The 13,420-nt window shown below is 66.1% G+C and overlaps 1 protein-coding gene across 2 annotated transcripts; it reads left to right on the top strand.

The window, feature by feature from the left end:
• Positions 1 to 2,468: 2,468 nt before the first annotated feature.
• Positions 2,469 to 10,131, top strand: TBX1 (T-box transcription factor 1). Of its 2 annotated transcripts, XM_060310992.1 has the most exons (9): positions 2,469 to 2,684; positions 3,201 to 3,320; positions 4,489 to 4,849; positions 6,679 to 6,780; positions 7,462 to 7,633; positions 8,025 to 8,180; positions 8,756 to 8,823; positions 8,910 to 9,010; positions 9,293 to 10,131. In XM_060310992.1, the coding sequence occupies exons 2-9, from the start codon at positions 3,287 to 3,289 to the stop codon at positions 9,757 to 9,759; spliced, it is 1,461 nt and encodes a 486-aa protein (XP_060166975.1). In that variant the 5' UTR covers positions 2,469 to 2,684; positions 3,201 to 3,286; the 3' UTR covers positions 9,760 to 10,131. The 2 variants fall into 2 exon arrangements, with proteins under 2 accessions (XP_060166975.1, XP_060166974.1); XM_060310991.1 differs by having other exon boundaries at positions 2,469 to 3,320.
• Positions 10,132 to 13,420: the final 3,289 nt, after the last annotated feature.

Here is a 13,420-nt window from a genome sequence, read left to right as displayed (position 1 = left end):
AGTGCAGCCAGACTCTCCAGGGGCCTCCTTCTGCGCGCTGGGGAGAAAACCTCTGAAACAGCGCTTGCTTCGGGCAAAACTCTGAAGATGCTGGGGTGGGGGATGAGTGAGCCTCCAAACGCAAGGTGCCAGGGGAAGCGCTGGGATGGATCCCAGTGCCCACGTGGGACCCAGTGCAGGGCCCGCAGAGAGAAGCAAAGGCTGCAGCCCGTTCTGCACCCAGGATGGGCGTCTGCCTCGGCTCCATCCCGCCCCTGCCGCCTCCTGTCCTCAGCTAGACTTCTGGTCCCCGTACCTCGCGGAGGCCGGTCAAAGCAGAGCCTCGGTTTTAGGGCCTGTAAAGTGGTCTCATCCTAGTTCCCCCTTCGCTGCCAAGTGGCGCAGCGAAATGCGGGTCTTGTCTTCAGCCCACGTCCCAGGTGGAGGGGCACGCCGCGCCCTAAGGAGGCAGAGCCCGAGCAGCGCACGACCCCCGGCAGCACCCAGCCCTTCCAGCCCGGTCGGGCCGGCGCCCAGCCAGACCTCCTACCTCGCGCTCCCGGAGGTGCGGCCGGCAGGGGGAGCGAGGCGGAAGGGAGCCGCGGCCGCTCCAGGTGAGGGATGAGGACTTCCCGCAGGCGGCGGCGCGCGCGGACACGGTGTGCGGGGCGTCGCGGGACCAGAGGGCGCGAGCTCTGTCTGGGCGGTGGGGGCACTGTGGGTGGGGCGGTGGCGGGCGGTGAGGAGAGCGGCGGATCGCTCCGGGAGGGACGGAGGAGGGTCCGAGGAGCTCACCCCGGAGGCGCGGGAGGCGGTGACTCCGCAGCGTTCAGGCCTCTTTGGGCCCCTGCAGTTGGATTCCAGCAGGGACCGGGCGTTGACAGAGGGGTTCGGGGTCTGCAATTGCTCGGGTGAGTAGCTGCAGCCGGGGAAGCAGGGTTGCCAGTCCCAGGCGGAGCGGCACGGGGGGGCCCTGACCTCCTCCAGCGCTCTCTCGACCAGAATTGGCCCATTGGCCCATGCCACAGCGTCCTTTCTGCTCCCGCGCTTTTCCCCACCTAGCGTGGCCTCCCAGATCCCAGCTCAGGCATGAAGGGGTTAATGAGGGGCTGGGAGGACCCCATCTCCTGTCTACCACCTCAGACTCCGAGGGCCAGGGACCTCAGGACAGTGTCCCAGGAGGCTGACCCTGCGACTCCAGAAGCCCCAGAGTTTTTCACTTTCATTTCTCCTTTCTCAACATTGGTGTCTGCCTCAGACTGGGCACCTGCCCACTGTCTTCAGGTGTTCGCCCAGGTATACAAGGAAGGCTCCCCAGGTGCACAGGACACAACCACGGGCACCCCCACATGCCAGGACAGCACACATCCCAGATGGCATACAACCACACGCACCCCACGCACCCACCTGCAGGTTGGATGCAGACCACCAGCAAGAGGTACCCATGGTGACCGCTCTGCATGCCTCTCTAGGTGCAGACCCTCAGCACGGGCTCCCCTCCTGCAGCACCACCATGACCTGCCCCCACCAACTCCCCTGCCAGCCGGGCTCTCCCTCCACCAGGAGCATCTCCACCTGGGGTCCTGGAGGCCTGGCGCATCACACCACTCCCTGGACCTGCTCTTGGGCCCCACAGATCACTGTCACTGTCACAGCCCCACATGGCCACTCTGGGTGGGGGGCACACCCTGGCAACAGTTTCCCTTTTCTGGCATGGTCCACAAAGCTGCAGCCCCAGCCTAGGGGGTGGGGCAGGGCTCACTGTACTTGAGGTCACGCGCACCCACCCCAGTCACACAGCTGGGCCCACATGCTCACCGACTTGCCTCCAGCCATGTATCTTTCCTGGACCTCAGGCCCGGGAGCCAGGCGTTTCCTGCTGGAGCCCACTCCCAGGTCCCCAGTTTCTGGGCCTTCCTGCCTCAGAGCCAGCATCCCCTCCAGCCTGGGATCTGAGGCCCTGGGACTGTAAAAACCCTGAGAGAGGCTGCTGCTTCCCACTCCCGTCCAGGCAAGCGCAGGCAAAGCAACAGAGGCCTTGGAAATGGAGGCCTGACTGCCAGAGCCTCAGTGCAGGGCCAGAGAGGATCCTGGGAGCAGGGAGGCCTGGCGCCCTGCTGGGGAGACTCTGGACTGGAAGGCCATGGATGCCCTGAACTGGGCAGAGAGGCCTCAGAAGCAGTAGGTGCGCGGAAGCACAGGCCAAGTCAGGTCTTAGCGTCTGGGATGCCTGGGCCTGAAGGCCCAACTGGGCAGCAGGGCCTTCCCAGGCGGGCAGGCTGGCTGTGGGGTGGGTGGTGAGCGAGGGGCAGCATACGACCCGGCCGGCGGCCTGAATTCCTCCGACGTGTCCTCGGCTCCCTCGGCCAGTCCAGGCCCCGCCCCCGGCCCTCCCTGCACCCGGCCGGTGCGCGGGGAGGTTGGAGGAGCGGGCACTGCCCACCCTCCGGATGTATAAGCGTCCTGGCCAGAGGCGGGTGGTGCGCGCGGGTGCGCGTGACGCTCGGGCTCCCGGGCTGCTTGGCCTGGGCGGCGTCCCTCTGCTCAGGGTCCCCAGCCACGACAGTGAGCCGACCGAAGAGGGCTGGGGGCCGCTTGCTGGGCTGGGTCCTGTCCCTGAGCACCGAGGAAAGGACGACGCCGTGGCCCTGGGGCTGTCCGCCTGTGGCCAGTGCCGGAGCCCAGACTGCCCTCTCCTCACCCAGGTGCAGGGGCAGCCGGGGAAGAGGAGGCGGGAGGACAGGGGCAGGGCCGGTGCCCCACAGCTTCGGGCTGGGGCTGGGCGCTCCCAGCGTCCCCACCTCCCCTCGGGGGCTGGGGAAGCTGATGGCTTCGCTGTACAGAGGGAACCCAGGCCTCGGGGAGCAGCGGGATGTCCAAGGGGTGCTGGTCATGGAGGCCCCTGGGAGCAGAGGCAAGGGGCCCGGACCTTGAAAAGCAGGAGGGCCCACACCCCCAGGGCTCTCAACCCATCAGGGCCCCTCGGCTGCCACCGGCCCAGAGTGGGGGGCCGTGACACCATAATCCCCTGGGCCCAGGGCCGGCGGCTGTGAGTGGCACCGCAGGCCCCCGCCCCCGGGGCCTGAGGGCTGGGCCGGCCTCGGTGGGGCCGGGTGCACGCAGTCGGAGGCGGCGCCGGTCAGGCCGCCAGGCGCCTATGGACGCACGGAGCCCGCTGTCTCCCCGGGCCAGCGCGTTCAGCATTGCCTCTCTGGTTGCAGCAGAGGCCGCAGAGCACACCGCTCGCCTGGAACCCGGGTTCTCCGACCCGGCGAAGCTTCGCAGGCTGCTGGGATCCCCGGCCGGGATGCACTTCAGCACCGTCACCAGGGACATGGAAGGTGAGCCTCCTGCTACGTCTACACGGACCCGCCCGCCAGATCCCCTGCCCCTGCTGCCGTGGGGCCCAAGCAAAGAGGGTTGGCAGGATCCGGGCAAAGAGCGGGTGGAGGGAGCTCTGGCGGGGTGAGTTCCAGGCTTCTAGCTTGGACTCTAGGGTGGAGAGAAAGGGGGGCATCCTGCCCAAATTCTGTGCCCCCGTCCAGCCTGGGGACCCTCCAGCCTGGGGACCCCGCTGCAGAGACCCGCACGCAGCTAGACACAGGAGCAGAAGAGGGCGAGGGGAGGCTGGGAGGACAGGAAAGAAGGACCAGAGAAAGGCGGTGGCAGAGGGGCCGTGAGCTCAGAGAGGCGGGAGGAAAGGAGAGGAGCGTGAGATTGTCAGGGGACACGGAAAAGGCGGGGGGCAGCGGGAGAAAAAGAAATTGAGAAAAGGAGAGAAAACAGAAAACCCAAAAGAAGAAAGATGAAAAGGAAATGAAGAGGGCAAGAACGAAAGAGAAGAAAGTGGAGGAAATTTTACGAAAGAAAGTTGAGTCATAAAAAAAGAAAAAGAGTTCAGTTTTTATTCAAAAAAAAAAAAGAGTTAAAAGCCATGAATAACAGAGAGACGCACGCAGAAAGGAGGGGGACAGGCAGACTGAAAAGAAAGACAAAGCGCTGAGGGGCTAGCAGGAAAAAGAGGAAGAGGCAGAAAATAAAGCAGAAATAAGGAGACTCGAGAGAGATAGTGGAAGGAGGAAAGAGGATGCGGAGGGGAGACTTGAACGAGGAAGACAAAGGTAAGGAAATAACAAATTGCAAAGAGCCCGGAGAGAGAAGTGCAACGCGGGAGGGCGGCAGAGCGAGGGGCGGCCGGCGGGCGCTCGCTTTGGGGAGCCGGTCCGGGCGGTCGGGGGGCCGGGAGGAGGCGGGGGCGGGGAGGGGGCTGGGGGAGGCCATTGTCTCGGCGGGGGCGGGGGCGCGGCGCGGGGCGGGGCGGGGCGGGGCGGCTCCGCGGGCGGCGGCGTGGGGCGGCGCGGCCCGGGGCGCAGCGCAGCGCGCGCCCGCCACTCGGCCCGGGGCGCGGGGCAGCGCTCACCTCGGCGGGGCGGCGCGGCCCGCGGGTCATGATCTCCGCGGTGTCCAGCCCGTGGCTCACGCAGCTCTCGCACTTTTGCGACGTTGCAGCCTTCACGGCCAGCAGCCTGAGCGGCCTGGGGGCGGCGGGGGGCTTCCCGGGCGCCGCGTCGCCGGGCGCCGACCCGTACGGCCCGCGCGAGCCCCCGCCGCCGCGCTACGAGCCGTGCGCCGCCGCCGCCCCCGGCGCCCCGGGCCCGCCGCACGCCTACCCGTTCGCGCCGGCCGCCGGGGCCGCCACCAGCGCCGCTGCCGAGCCTGAGGGCCCCGGGGCCAGCTGCGCGGCCGCCGCCAAGGCGCCGGTGAAGAAGAACGCGAAGGTGGCCAGCGTGAGCGTGCAGCTGGAGATGAAGGCACTGTGGGACGAGTTCAACCAGCTGGGCACCGAGATGATCGTCACCAAGGCCGGCAGGTCAGGGCGCCCCTCCCTAGCGGCGCGCCTCGGTCCGACGCACGCGAGCGGGGCCGGCAAGCGGGGTGGGGGCGCGGCCGGCTCCTTCGCTCCTGGGTCCCGGCTCCGGCGACAGCCGCCTGGCGCGCGGGCGGAGGGGCCGGCGGAGGAGCGCGGCCGCCCGGGTGCACCCTCAGCCCCAGGACGCCGGCGCCTGAAGCAGGGGCCGGCTCAGCTCGCCGGGCCCTCCCAGTGGCCTCACCAACTGGCAGATCCCAGTGGATCCCAACTTTTCAGAGGAAACTGCCTTCTTTGGTTCCCTAGTTCAGTCCATCCGGGCTAAATAGAGGCGCAGCCCGGCCATGGGGCAATGGTCTGGAACGTTGTAGGAGAGAGTTAAGACCCTTCAAAACTGTGCTGTGTTTCAGGGGAGATTGCTATCCAGTCTTCTCAGGCCTACGTCTCGGGCGATGGTGGGGCCTGGCTCTGCTGCTGGGGCCGCCGCCTTCAATTGGCCTGTGTTTGTTTTAAGGGCCCAGAGAGAAGGGGAACAAGTTTTGCGATGCAACCAATTTGACCGGCAGACAAAGGCGGGTGCCGGTCTGTGTCTAGTGTACACAGGAGACACCAGCTCTGGGTCCACACAGCCAACGGGAGCTCAGGGCCTGTTTGCAGAGCCTGCTCGTGGTTTCTCTTTCCGTGCCGCGGCGTCCGCCCTGGGAGCCTGGGGCCTGTGCCCAGCTCCAGATCAGGGGTCTTCTCCAGGCTCTCCCGCTGGCCTGGGCACTTGGCCTCCCCCCGCCACCCCATGAGGACTGTGCCCCAGCCTCCGGCCCAGTCCAGCCCAGCAAGGGCCTCGGCGGGGCCAGGCTCGCCCCAGAAGCCAGCATTCTGCAGCCCTCTCCGGCCTGCCGAGGCGAGGGCAGGCGTGGCAGGCTTGTCCAGGAGGGCTGGCATCTGTTTTCTGCCCACCGCCCGCAAGGAGTTGCCTGTGAGGGGAAGCTGCAGGACCAGCAGGTGGGGGCCTCATGCTGTCCTCCAGGACCCAGCGGCCCACACTCAGGGCAAGGCCGGCCCATGGCCAGTGCCCAGGGTACGAGCCACAGAATGTCCTTTCCAGAGCCCGGGTCAGTCACCGAGTCGGAGCCCGGGGAGGGGAGAGTTAGGGGACCCCAAGGACACAAGCCAAGTCAGCCCTGAGTAGCTGCGTCTTGGGAACTTGCGTGTGTCCCCGAGGAAGGTGGGGAGACTCCAGCACTGGGTGGGAGGCAGGGCCTCAGAGTCGGGACTGTGGACTCCAAGGCTCGGCCTTACTGGAGGGACTGGGGAGCAGCCGCAGATCCAGCCGAAAGGGCGACTGGGACTCCTCAGAATCACACGGGCTGCCTCGCTTTCACTTTGTTTGAGCCGGGAGCTTAGGGCAGTTGATGAGATCGAGCAGGGGAGGCCTGCCCAAGGGCGGAGGATCCCGGGGGCCGGTGCTACTGCCGGCTGAGGCTAGCTCGGGATGGGACGGCTGGATCGGCAGTTGCTAGGCTGGGTCTACATGGGCAGAGTTGACGGAAGAAGCCAAAGGCCTATGTTCAAGAGTGGAGGCTTGGCTCGAGCACTGAGTTCGCCATTGTTGTGTTTCTAAAAAGGGGGCAGGGGGCTGTCCTGCGGTCCACTCACCCTCGGCTGGGCAGGGGCTTGGTCGGGTTAGTCAAGCAGATGAGTGAGGGGAGATGCGATGAGGGGCCTCCCCACCCAGCACAGCGGCCGGCCGGGCGGGGAGGCCATGTCCTGGGCTGGTGGAGGCGGGTCGCCCTGCCCTCCCCCACCTGAGGTGACCGAGGTCCCACCGCCCCCAGGCGCATGTTCCCCACCTTCCAAGTGAAGCTCTTCGGCATGGACCCCATGGCCGACTACATGCTCCTCATGGACTTTGTGCCCGTGGACGACAAGCGCTACCGGTGAGCGCCCAGCCGGGCCTGGAGGGCGGTGGGTCCCTGCCTGGCCAGGCTGGTGAGGGTGGGTGGCCCAGGACAGTAGTGACCGGTGCCCCCTCCCCACTCCTGCCAGACCCCAGACCCACACGCCCCATCCCCAGCAGTTCTGGGGAGTGGCCCTCAGGGGGTCATGCAGGCTGGGCCCCCACCGTCTGGCCCCTCGCACACAGCCCCTGCCTTTTCCGTGTCCCCCTCTCCCGAGAGGTGAGCGCCGGCACCCCGTCCCTTCCCCCACCCCCCGGGAACGCTGGGCCCCAGAGCTGGCAGGAAAGGTGGGGTGGCCAGGAGAGATTATGCAGGGCGGGCCTGGCCGCCCGGACAATTAACAGCAATTAATAAAGAGAACCTGGTCCGCCCTGCGCCCTAGGCCGCCGGCGTGGCCCAATCTGGGCTCCCGCCGCGCCGGCGACACAGGAGGCCCAGAGCAGCGACCCGCGTGCGGCGAAATGTGGCGCCAGGGCCCGGCTTCCTCCCTCTGGTCGCTTCCTGCCGCTTGTGTATCAGGACGGGGAGTTTTCTCTTTCCTCACATTGCCCCTGGAAAAGCTCCCCGTTCACCTGTGGGAACCTCATCAGAGGCACCTTCGGGGTTCCCTCGGCAAGGCCCTCACCCCAGCATGCTGTGGCCCCTGCCCCGGCGTCCCAGGTACGCCTTCCACAGCTCATCCTGGCTGGTGGCCGGGAAGGCAGACCCCGCCACGCCCGGCCGCGTACACTACCACCCCGACTCACCGGCCAAGGGGGCACAGTGGATGAAGCAAATCGTCTCCTTCGACAAGCTCAAGCTGACTAACAACCTGCTGGACGACAATGGCCATGTGAGCGACCCCCCCAGGCTACCGCCCTGTCCCCCAGCAGGCCCTCGGGAGTCCCTGCTGACTGGAGCCAGAGGCAGAGCTTGGGCAGCTTGGGTGTGGATGAGGGACAGGCCGAGGAGAGCTAGCCCTCCGGTCAGGGGCTCGGGGACTGATGGGTCACACTGCTTCCCTCTCCCCACTCCTTGTGTTTTGCTGGAGGCTTTTTAACTGGAAAGGATGGGGCCATGCGGGGTGGGGGGGTGAGGGCAGCAGCCTTTGGAATCCAGGCAGTGATGCCCCACGGCCCAGCCTCCTTTTGGGAGCTCAGGGTTCTGCCGAGTTGTCTGGAAGCTCACTGCCCGTCCGGACCTTGGCTGGTTTCCTAGCTCGGCCCTCACCACCTTTCTTCCAGATTATTCTCAACTCCATGCACAGATACCAGCCACGCTTCCACGTGGTCTATGTGGACCCGCGCAAAGACAGCGAGAAATACGCCGAGGAGAACTTCAAAACCTTTGTGTTTGAGGAGACACGCTTCACTGCGGTCACTGCCTACCAGAACCACCGGGTGAGGCCCTGGGTGGCCCGGTCAACACTTCTGGGCAGGGGTGCAATTTTCAGTTGCTGCCTGGGGGACAGAAGGTTCCATTCCTGGAAACCCCACTCGATGGAGCCCCACCCCCAGAGCCTCAGGCCGCCCCCTCCCCTCTGCTGCAGGCGGACCAGCCTCCTATCAGGTTGACCTCTCAAGGGGGAACTGTCACTGTGGCCTGAAAGTTTGTTTTCCAAACCATTCCGGAAACTCCCCATCAGGGGCCTGATGCGCAGTTTACCCAGATTCCTAGGGTGCTCCTCCACTCTGGACCACAGCGGGGTGGGGGTCTCTATCCTAATCACTTGGGACGGAAAAGACAGGTTCTTTAGCGAGAAAGGGGTCTCCCCAGCACCCCTGCCCCAGGAGAGAGGCACAACCCCTGCAGGGGAGAGAGCAGTTGTGAGCCAGGCATTTCTGGTCAGCGGAGAGTAGAGGGGCCTTTACTGAGTGGGGGAGGGCTCTCCTAACGCTCCCCTCCGCTCCACCGAGGTCCGGTGGCCCCAAGAACAGGGGCTGGAGCCGGGTGTTCAGTGCCCGCTTTCCTGCAGATTACCCAGCTCAAGATCGCCAGTAACCCTTTCGCCAAAGGTTTTCGAGACTGCGACCCCGAGGACTGGTGAGTGTCCCCCGAGGAGACGGCGAGCGAGCGCGCGGGCGCCTGGCCGGGCGCCCCCTGACACGCTGCCCATCTCCCTCCCGCAGGCCCCGAAACCATCGGCCCAGCGCACTGCCGCTCATGAGCGCCTTTGCGCGCTCGCGGAACCCCGTGGCCTCACCCACACAGCCCAACGGCGCTGAGAAAGGTAGGGCCGGGGTCGTGGGATCTGGGCAGACGGCAGCGCCCGGCCTCGCCCGCGCCGCAGGGGCGCTCGCGGCCTTCGCGCGCCGGTTGCACAACGGCCGCGGCGGCAGGCAAGCGCGCACTCGCCCGCCCGGCCCGACGGCTGCGCCTGCCCGCCCCGCCCGCCGTCCCAGTGGAGGGCGCGGGCCCCCGGGGAGGGCCCGGGGCTGGGCAGGGGCGCGGAGCGGGGGCAGGCGCGTTCTCGCGGGCCTCTCCGCGACTCAGCCCTCGGCCCTCCCCGCAGACGCGGCCGAGGCCCGGCGAGAATTCGAGCGCGACGCGGGCGGCCCGGCCGTGCTCGGGGACCCGGCGCACCCGCCGCAGCTGCTGGCGCGGGTGCTGAGCCCCGCGCTGCCCGGGTCCGGCGTCCCGCTGCCCGGCGCGCCTGGAGGCCGGCCCAGCCCCCCGCACCCCGAGCTGCGCCTGGAGGCACCCGGCGCGTCGGAGCCGCTGCACCACCACCCCTACAAGTACCCGGCCACCGCCTACGACCACTACCTCGGGGCCAAGAGCCGGCCAGCGCCCTACCCGCTGCCGGGCCTGCGCGGCCACGGGTTCCACGCGCACGCGCACCCGCACGCGCACCCGCACCACCACCCCGCCGTGAGCCCCGCAGCCGCCGCCGCCGCCGCCGCTGCTGCGGCTGCCGCCAGCATGTACTCATCGGCCGGGGCCGCGCCGCCCGGCTCTTACGACTACTGCCCCAGATAATGTGGGCGTCCGCCTGGGGGTCCGGTCCACCCAGCCCGGGGCCACCGCAGGCCCCCTTCCCGGGCCTCCAAGCCGTGGGGCCTCCATCCGCCAGCCCCAGAGCTGTCCAAGGACCTGGTTCCCTGGCCCCAGGGCCACCGCGGGTCCCTCCTCGGCCTCGAGGGCCCCGGGTCCGCACAGCCAGTGCCAAAGTGCGCGGTTCGCGCCGGAAGGAAGTGATATTTATTGTTCTCCGCGAGACCGCGACGTCCCCCGGCCCGGCTGGCAGTTGCAGTGTAGACGACCCGAGAACCCGTCTGCAGGCGGTGTAGATACTTGTAGATATTTGTAGATAACTGTAGATACCGCGCCGGCGCTGCCTTGATAAACGGTTTCGCCTCTTTTGGAAGCTGCCTGAGTGTCCATTTCTTTGCGTCCAGTCACATCGCGCGGGGTGTCTCGGGGAGAGCGAGTCCGGGCTGACTCGGGGACTCGGGGTCTCCCTGCAGCCGGGTCCTGGGCGGGGCGGGGGGTCCCTGAGGTACGCTCCGAGCCCCTCCTCCCAGCCCCCTCCCGGCCACGCCTCCCTGCGTCCTCTCCCCGCCCCTCCCAGCCCGGCCAGAGCGCCCCTCCCCAACTGCCACCTTGTGGCCCCAGGTGTGCATCCGGCCTTGTTAAACTCCTCACTTGGCGGTTGTCCCTTTTCTAGGACTTGGGCCCGCACCCCTGGCCTGTTTTCAGGCCGGTGCCTGTCCTGTGTGTTTTTCCACGGAAGCTGGTATAACGGTCTTGGTCATGCAGGACAGGACACTGTCCGTTGGGGGCTAGGAAGGGGAGAAGCCCTGACTCTTATCGGAAAGACAAAAACAGGTAGTTCTGCTCTTGTAGCATTTCCCTGGCTGGCCCTGGATCAGGCCTGCGTTTTCCCCTGTTTATTGACTTTATTTGCTGTGAGTGTCCCCACGGAGTGACCTGGACGGGGCCACAATGACAGTGGTCATGAGTCATCTTGAAACCTGCCTGTGAAGCGTTTTTCCCAGGCCAGGTGGTGAGGGACCTATTAGCTCAACAACAGGGATGGGGCCAGAGGAACCCTTTGATCCCTCCCTTCCTGAGTCCAGGCAGGAAGAGCTGACAGCCTGTCAGCGTCAAGGCTGCCGACTTGGACACGAGACGGACGGGAAATGCAAGTGGCCGAGGTTTTGTCCCCCTTCTGTGCCTGACCCAGTGTATTTGTGTCGATCGCTGCCAGGAGGCACCACATCTCCAAGGACACAGCCAGGCATTTCCTGACGCCTGCCCTGCGCTGGACTTTTTTCCCGGATGTGTTGGTCCTGGAGGCGGAAGTGACCTAGAGCTTAGCAATTGGACGACAGGAACTGTTCCCTTGAGGCAGGTCTAGGAAGGGAGGTGGTGACCAAGGCTGCTGAAGGGTGAGCTCTGGAGCCAGGGCCCTCCAGAGCCTCATGGGGCACCTGGTGCCCGGGCATGAAGACTTGCAGCACTGCCTGAGTGGCCAGCAGGCTCCGTGGACAGAGCTTCAGGAATGCACTCCTGAGGGCAGCCCTGGACACCACCACTGATGGACACCATCTACTCCCCACTGCACATCTCCCTCTGGGTGAGCCAGCTGTGCCACTGGGCTCCCCTGCTTGGGGGCCACAAATGCACCCAGCACCCCCTTGTCCTGGGAGGCCTGCAGGAGTGATGGGCAGTGGTTTGCCCTGTTGAACTAGTTTTCCCTGTGGGCGCCGGCCACCCCTTCGGGACCACTGTGGTTCTCAGGCCTCCCTCTCCCCACTGCACACTTTCACCATCCAGACTGGGGGAAAACCATGGGTGGAGAAATCTCTTTTTTGGTTTTGTTCAAAGCTAAAGTGAGGAGATGCTTCCCCTGAACCAACGCTGGCACCTGGCGTTTGCAGGTGAAAGGACTCAGCGGAGCGTGGCCCCTCCCAAGATCACCACCCACTGGAGAGGGAGAGCCCTGCTGCTGTCTGATGCGGGGCCGTGCACGCGCTGATGAACGGGACAGAATAAAGGTCATCGTCGGGCTCCCGGCCGGCTGCATTTGAGAGCCTGGCGGCCTGTGGGCTAGACCCTGCAGACGGTCGCCTGCCCTGGGGAACGGCCCCCAGAGGCGGGTTCTCTCTCCACTGCCCCCACAGGTAAGTTGGCCTGGCTAAGAACTTGTCATACATGGGTCGTGAACCGGGTGCCCAGCCGGCCACAATGCATCGGTCAGGGTTCTCTATGTCAGACCAGTGTCCAGTCTCCGGTGAAGGGTGCTTGTTTGTTCTCTAGTGGGTGCTGTGCTGCCCATCACCCCCACAGACCACCATCACCCTGCCTTTCATCCTGGGGGTCAGAGGGAAGGGTTGGCTTGGGGCACCCAGCCTCTGCTGTGGGCTTTGTGTTTCAGAAGGGCGCTCGGGCCTCTCTCAGTCGCTGATCCTGACCAAGTGCTTGGTGAGCACCCTCAGCTGCAGGCATCCTCCCTGGGACCGTCAATCGTCTTCCCTCTTCCGGCCCCTCCTCCCACACCCCGACCCTTCTCTGTGTGTGGCTGGGGTCCTGTTCGCCCCTCCTCCTCGGGGGCTCACCCTCAGCTGTTGGATGCCCCCACAGGCATCTTCCTTGCGTTTCCCTGTCGGCTCAGAGGCCATGTTCCACCCCTCTTGCCTGTCCCCAGGTTCTGGCTGCCAGAGCAGCGAGGACGAGAGCTAGGACCAGGAGGGACCTCAGAGCTCTGGTCCAGGGGCTCTGGATTCTTCAATCCTGAAGCTCTTCAAACAACAACAACGTCCACTGTGTGAAAGAGGGAAAGTCGGGAGCAAGTGGAGGAGGGTGGGGCCTTCGGGCCCCACATCAGGGGTCTCAGGAACCCAAGGACCCTGGGGTGTGGGGTGACAATGCCCAGCAGCAGGCGGCTCCCTGGGCCGGCTGCCGCCTCCCTCAGTCCCACAGCCTGAGGAACGTAAAGGGCCCAGCTCCCAGGGAGGCTCGGGAACTGCCTGCCCTCCCCATGCCCCTGGCGCAAATGGCTGGCAGTTCTGGAGACTCGCCCGGTGCCAGGTGCCCCGCAAGCCCGGCGGTTGCACCCCTTCACCTGAGTCCCCAGAGCCCCTGCTCTGGAGCCCTGTGACCCCAAAGAATTGCCCCCGCTGTTGTGAAGATGCTCAGGACTGACTGCATTGCCAGCCGTGGGATGCAGGTGGTCTGTTCGGTGGTCCTCAGGCCTGAGTTGAGGAGGGAAGGGCCCTGGCAGTTGTGGGGCTGCAGCCCCTTCCCTGGGGCTGGGGAGGTCCAGAGGGTATGTGGGCCATGGATGGGGGTGGGGGAGGGGGAGCGTGACGCACTGCCCTCCAGGTGCTGCTGCAGATCAAAGCCACGTGCAGGCGGCCAGAGGGAGGTGGGGGCCGGGAGCTTCTTCTAGGACCAAAAGGATGATTCCTGTGGAGGCAGGAGTGTGGCATAGCTGGAGCTGGGTGCAAAGGGGGCGAGCCTGGTTCCACAGGCCCAGACCTTGGTTTCCCTACTGTGACGGGGGGACCCCTCCTCCTCCATGTGGGCCCAGTGAGGCCCTTCGGTTCTGCGGGTTTCCGGGCAGAACCTCCGCACAGGCCTGTCCCCATGTGCCTTCCGCAATATGGAAGCAGCTTCTGCGTCCTGACACAGGCCC

Source organism: Globicephala melas, chromosome 13 (genome assembly GCF_963455315.2).
Source record: "Globicephala melas chromosome 13, mGloMel1.2, whole genome shotgun sequence".
In the NCBI taxonomy this organism is placed as follows: domain Eukaryota; kingdom Metazoa; phylum Chordata; class Mammalia; order Artiodactyla; family Delphinidae; genus Globicephala; species Globicephala melas.
This window is presented reverse-complemented; position numbering and strand designations above follow the sequence as displayed.

Bases quoted from the DNA above. Each gene is read 5' to 3' on its own strand.
- TBX1 (XM_060310991.1), top strand. From the start codon at position 3,137: ATGGACGCACGGAGCCCGCTGTCTCCCCGGGCCAGCGCGTTCAGCATT. The intron at 4,850-6,678 runs GTCAGGGCGCCC...CACCGCCCCCAG, and splicing joins ATCGTCACCAAGGCCGGCAG to GCGCATGTTCCCCACCTTCC. The intron at 8,181-8,755 runs GTGAGGCCCTGG...GCTTTCCTGCAG, and splicing joins CTGCCTACCAGAACCACCGG to ATTACCCAGCTCAAGATCGC.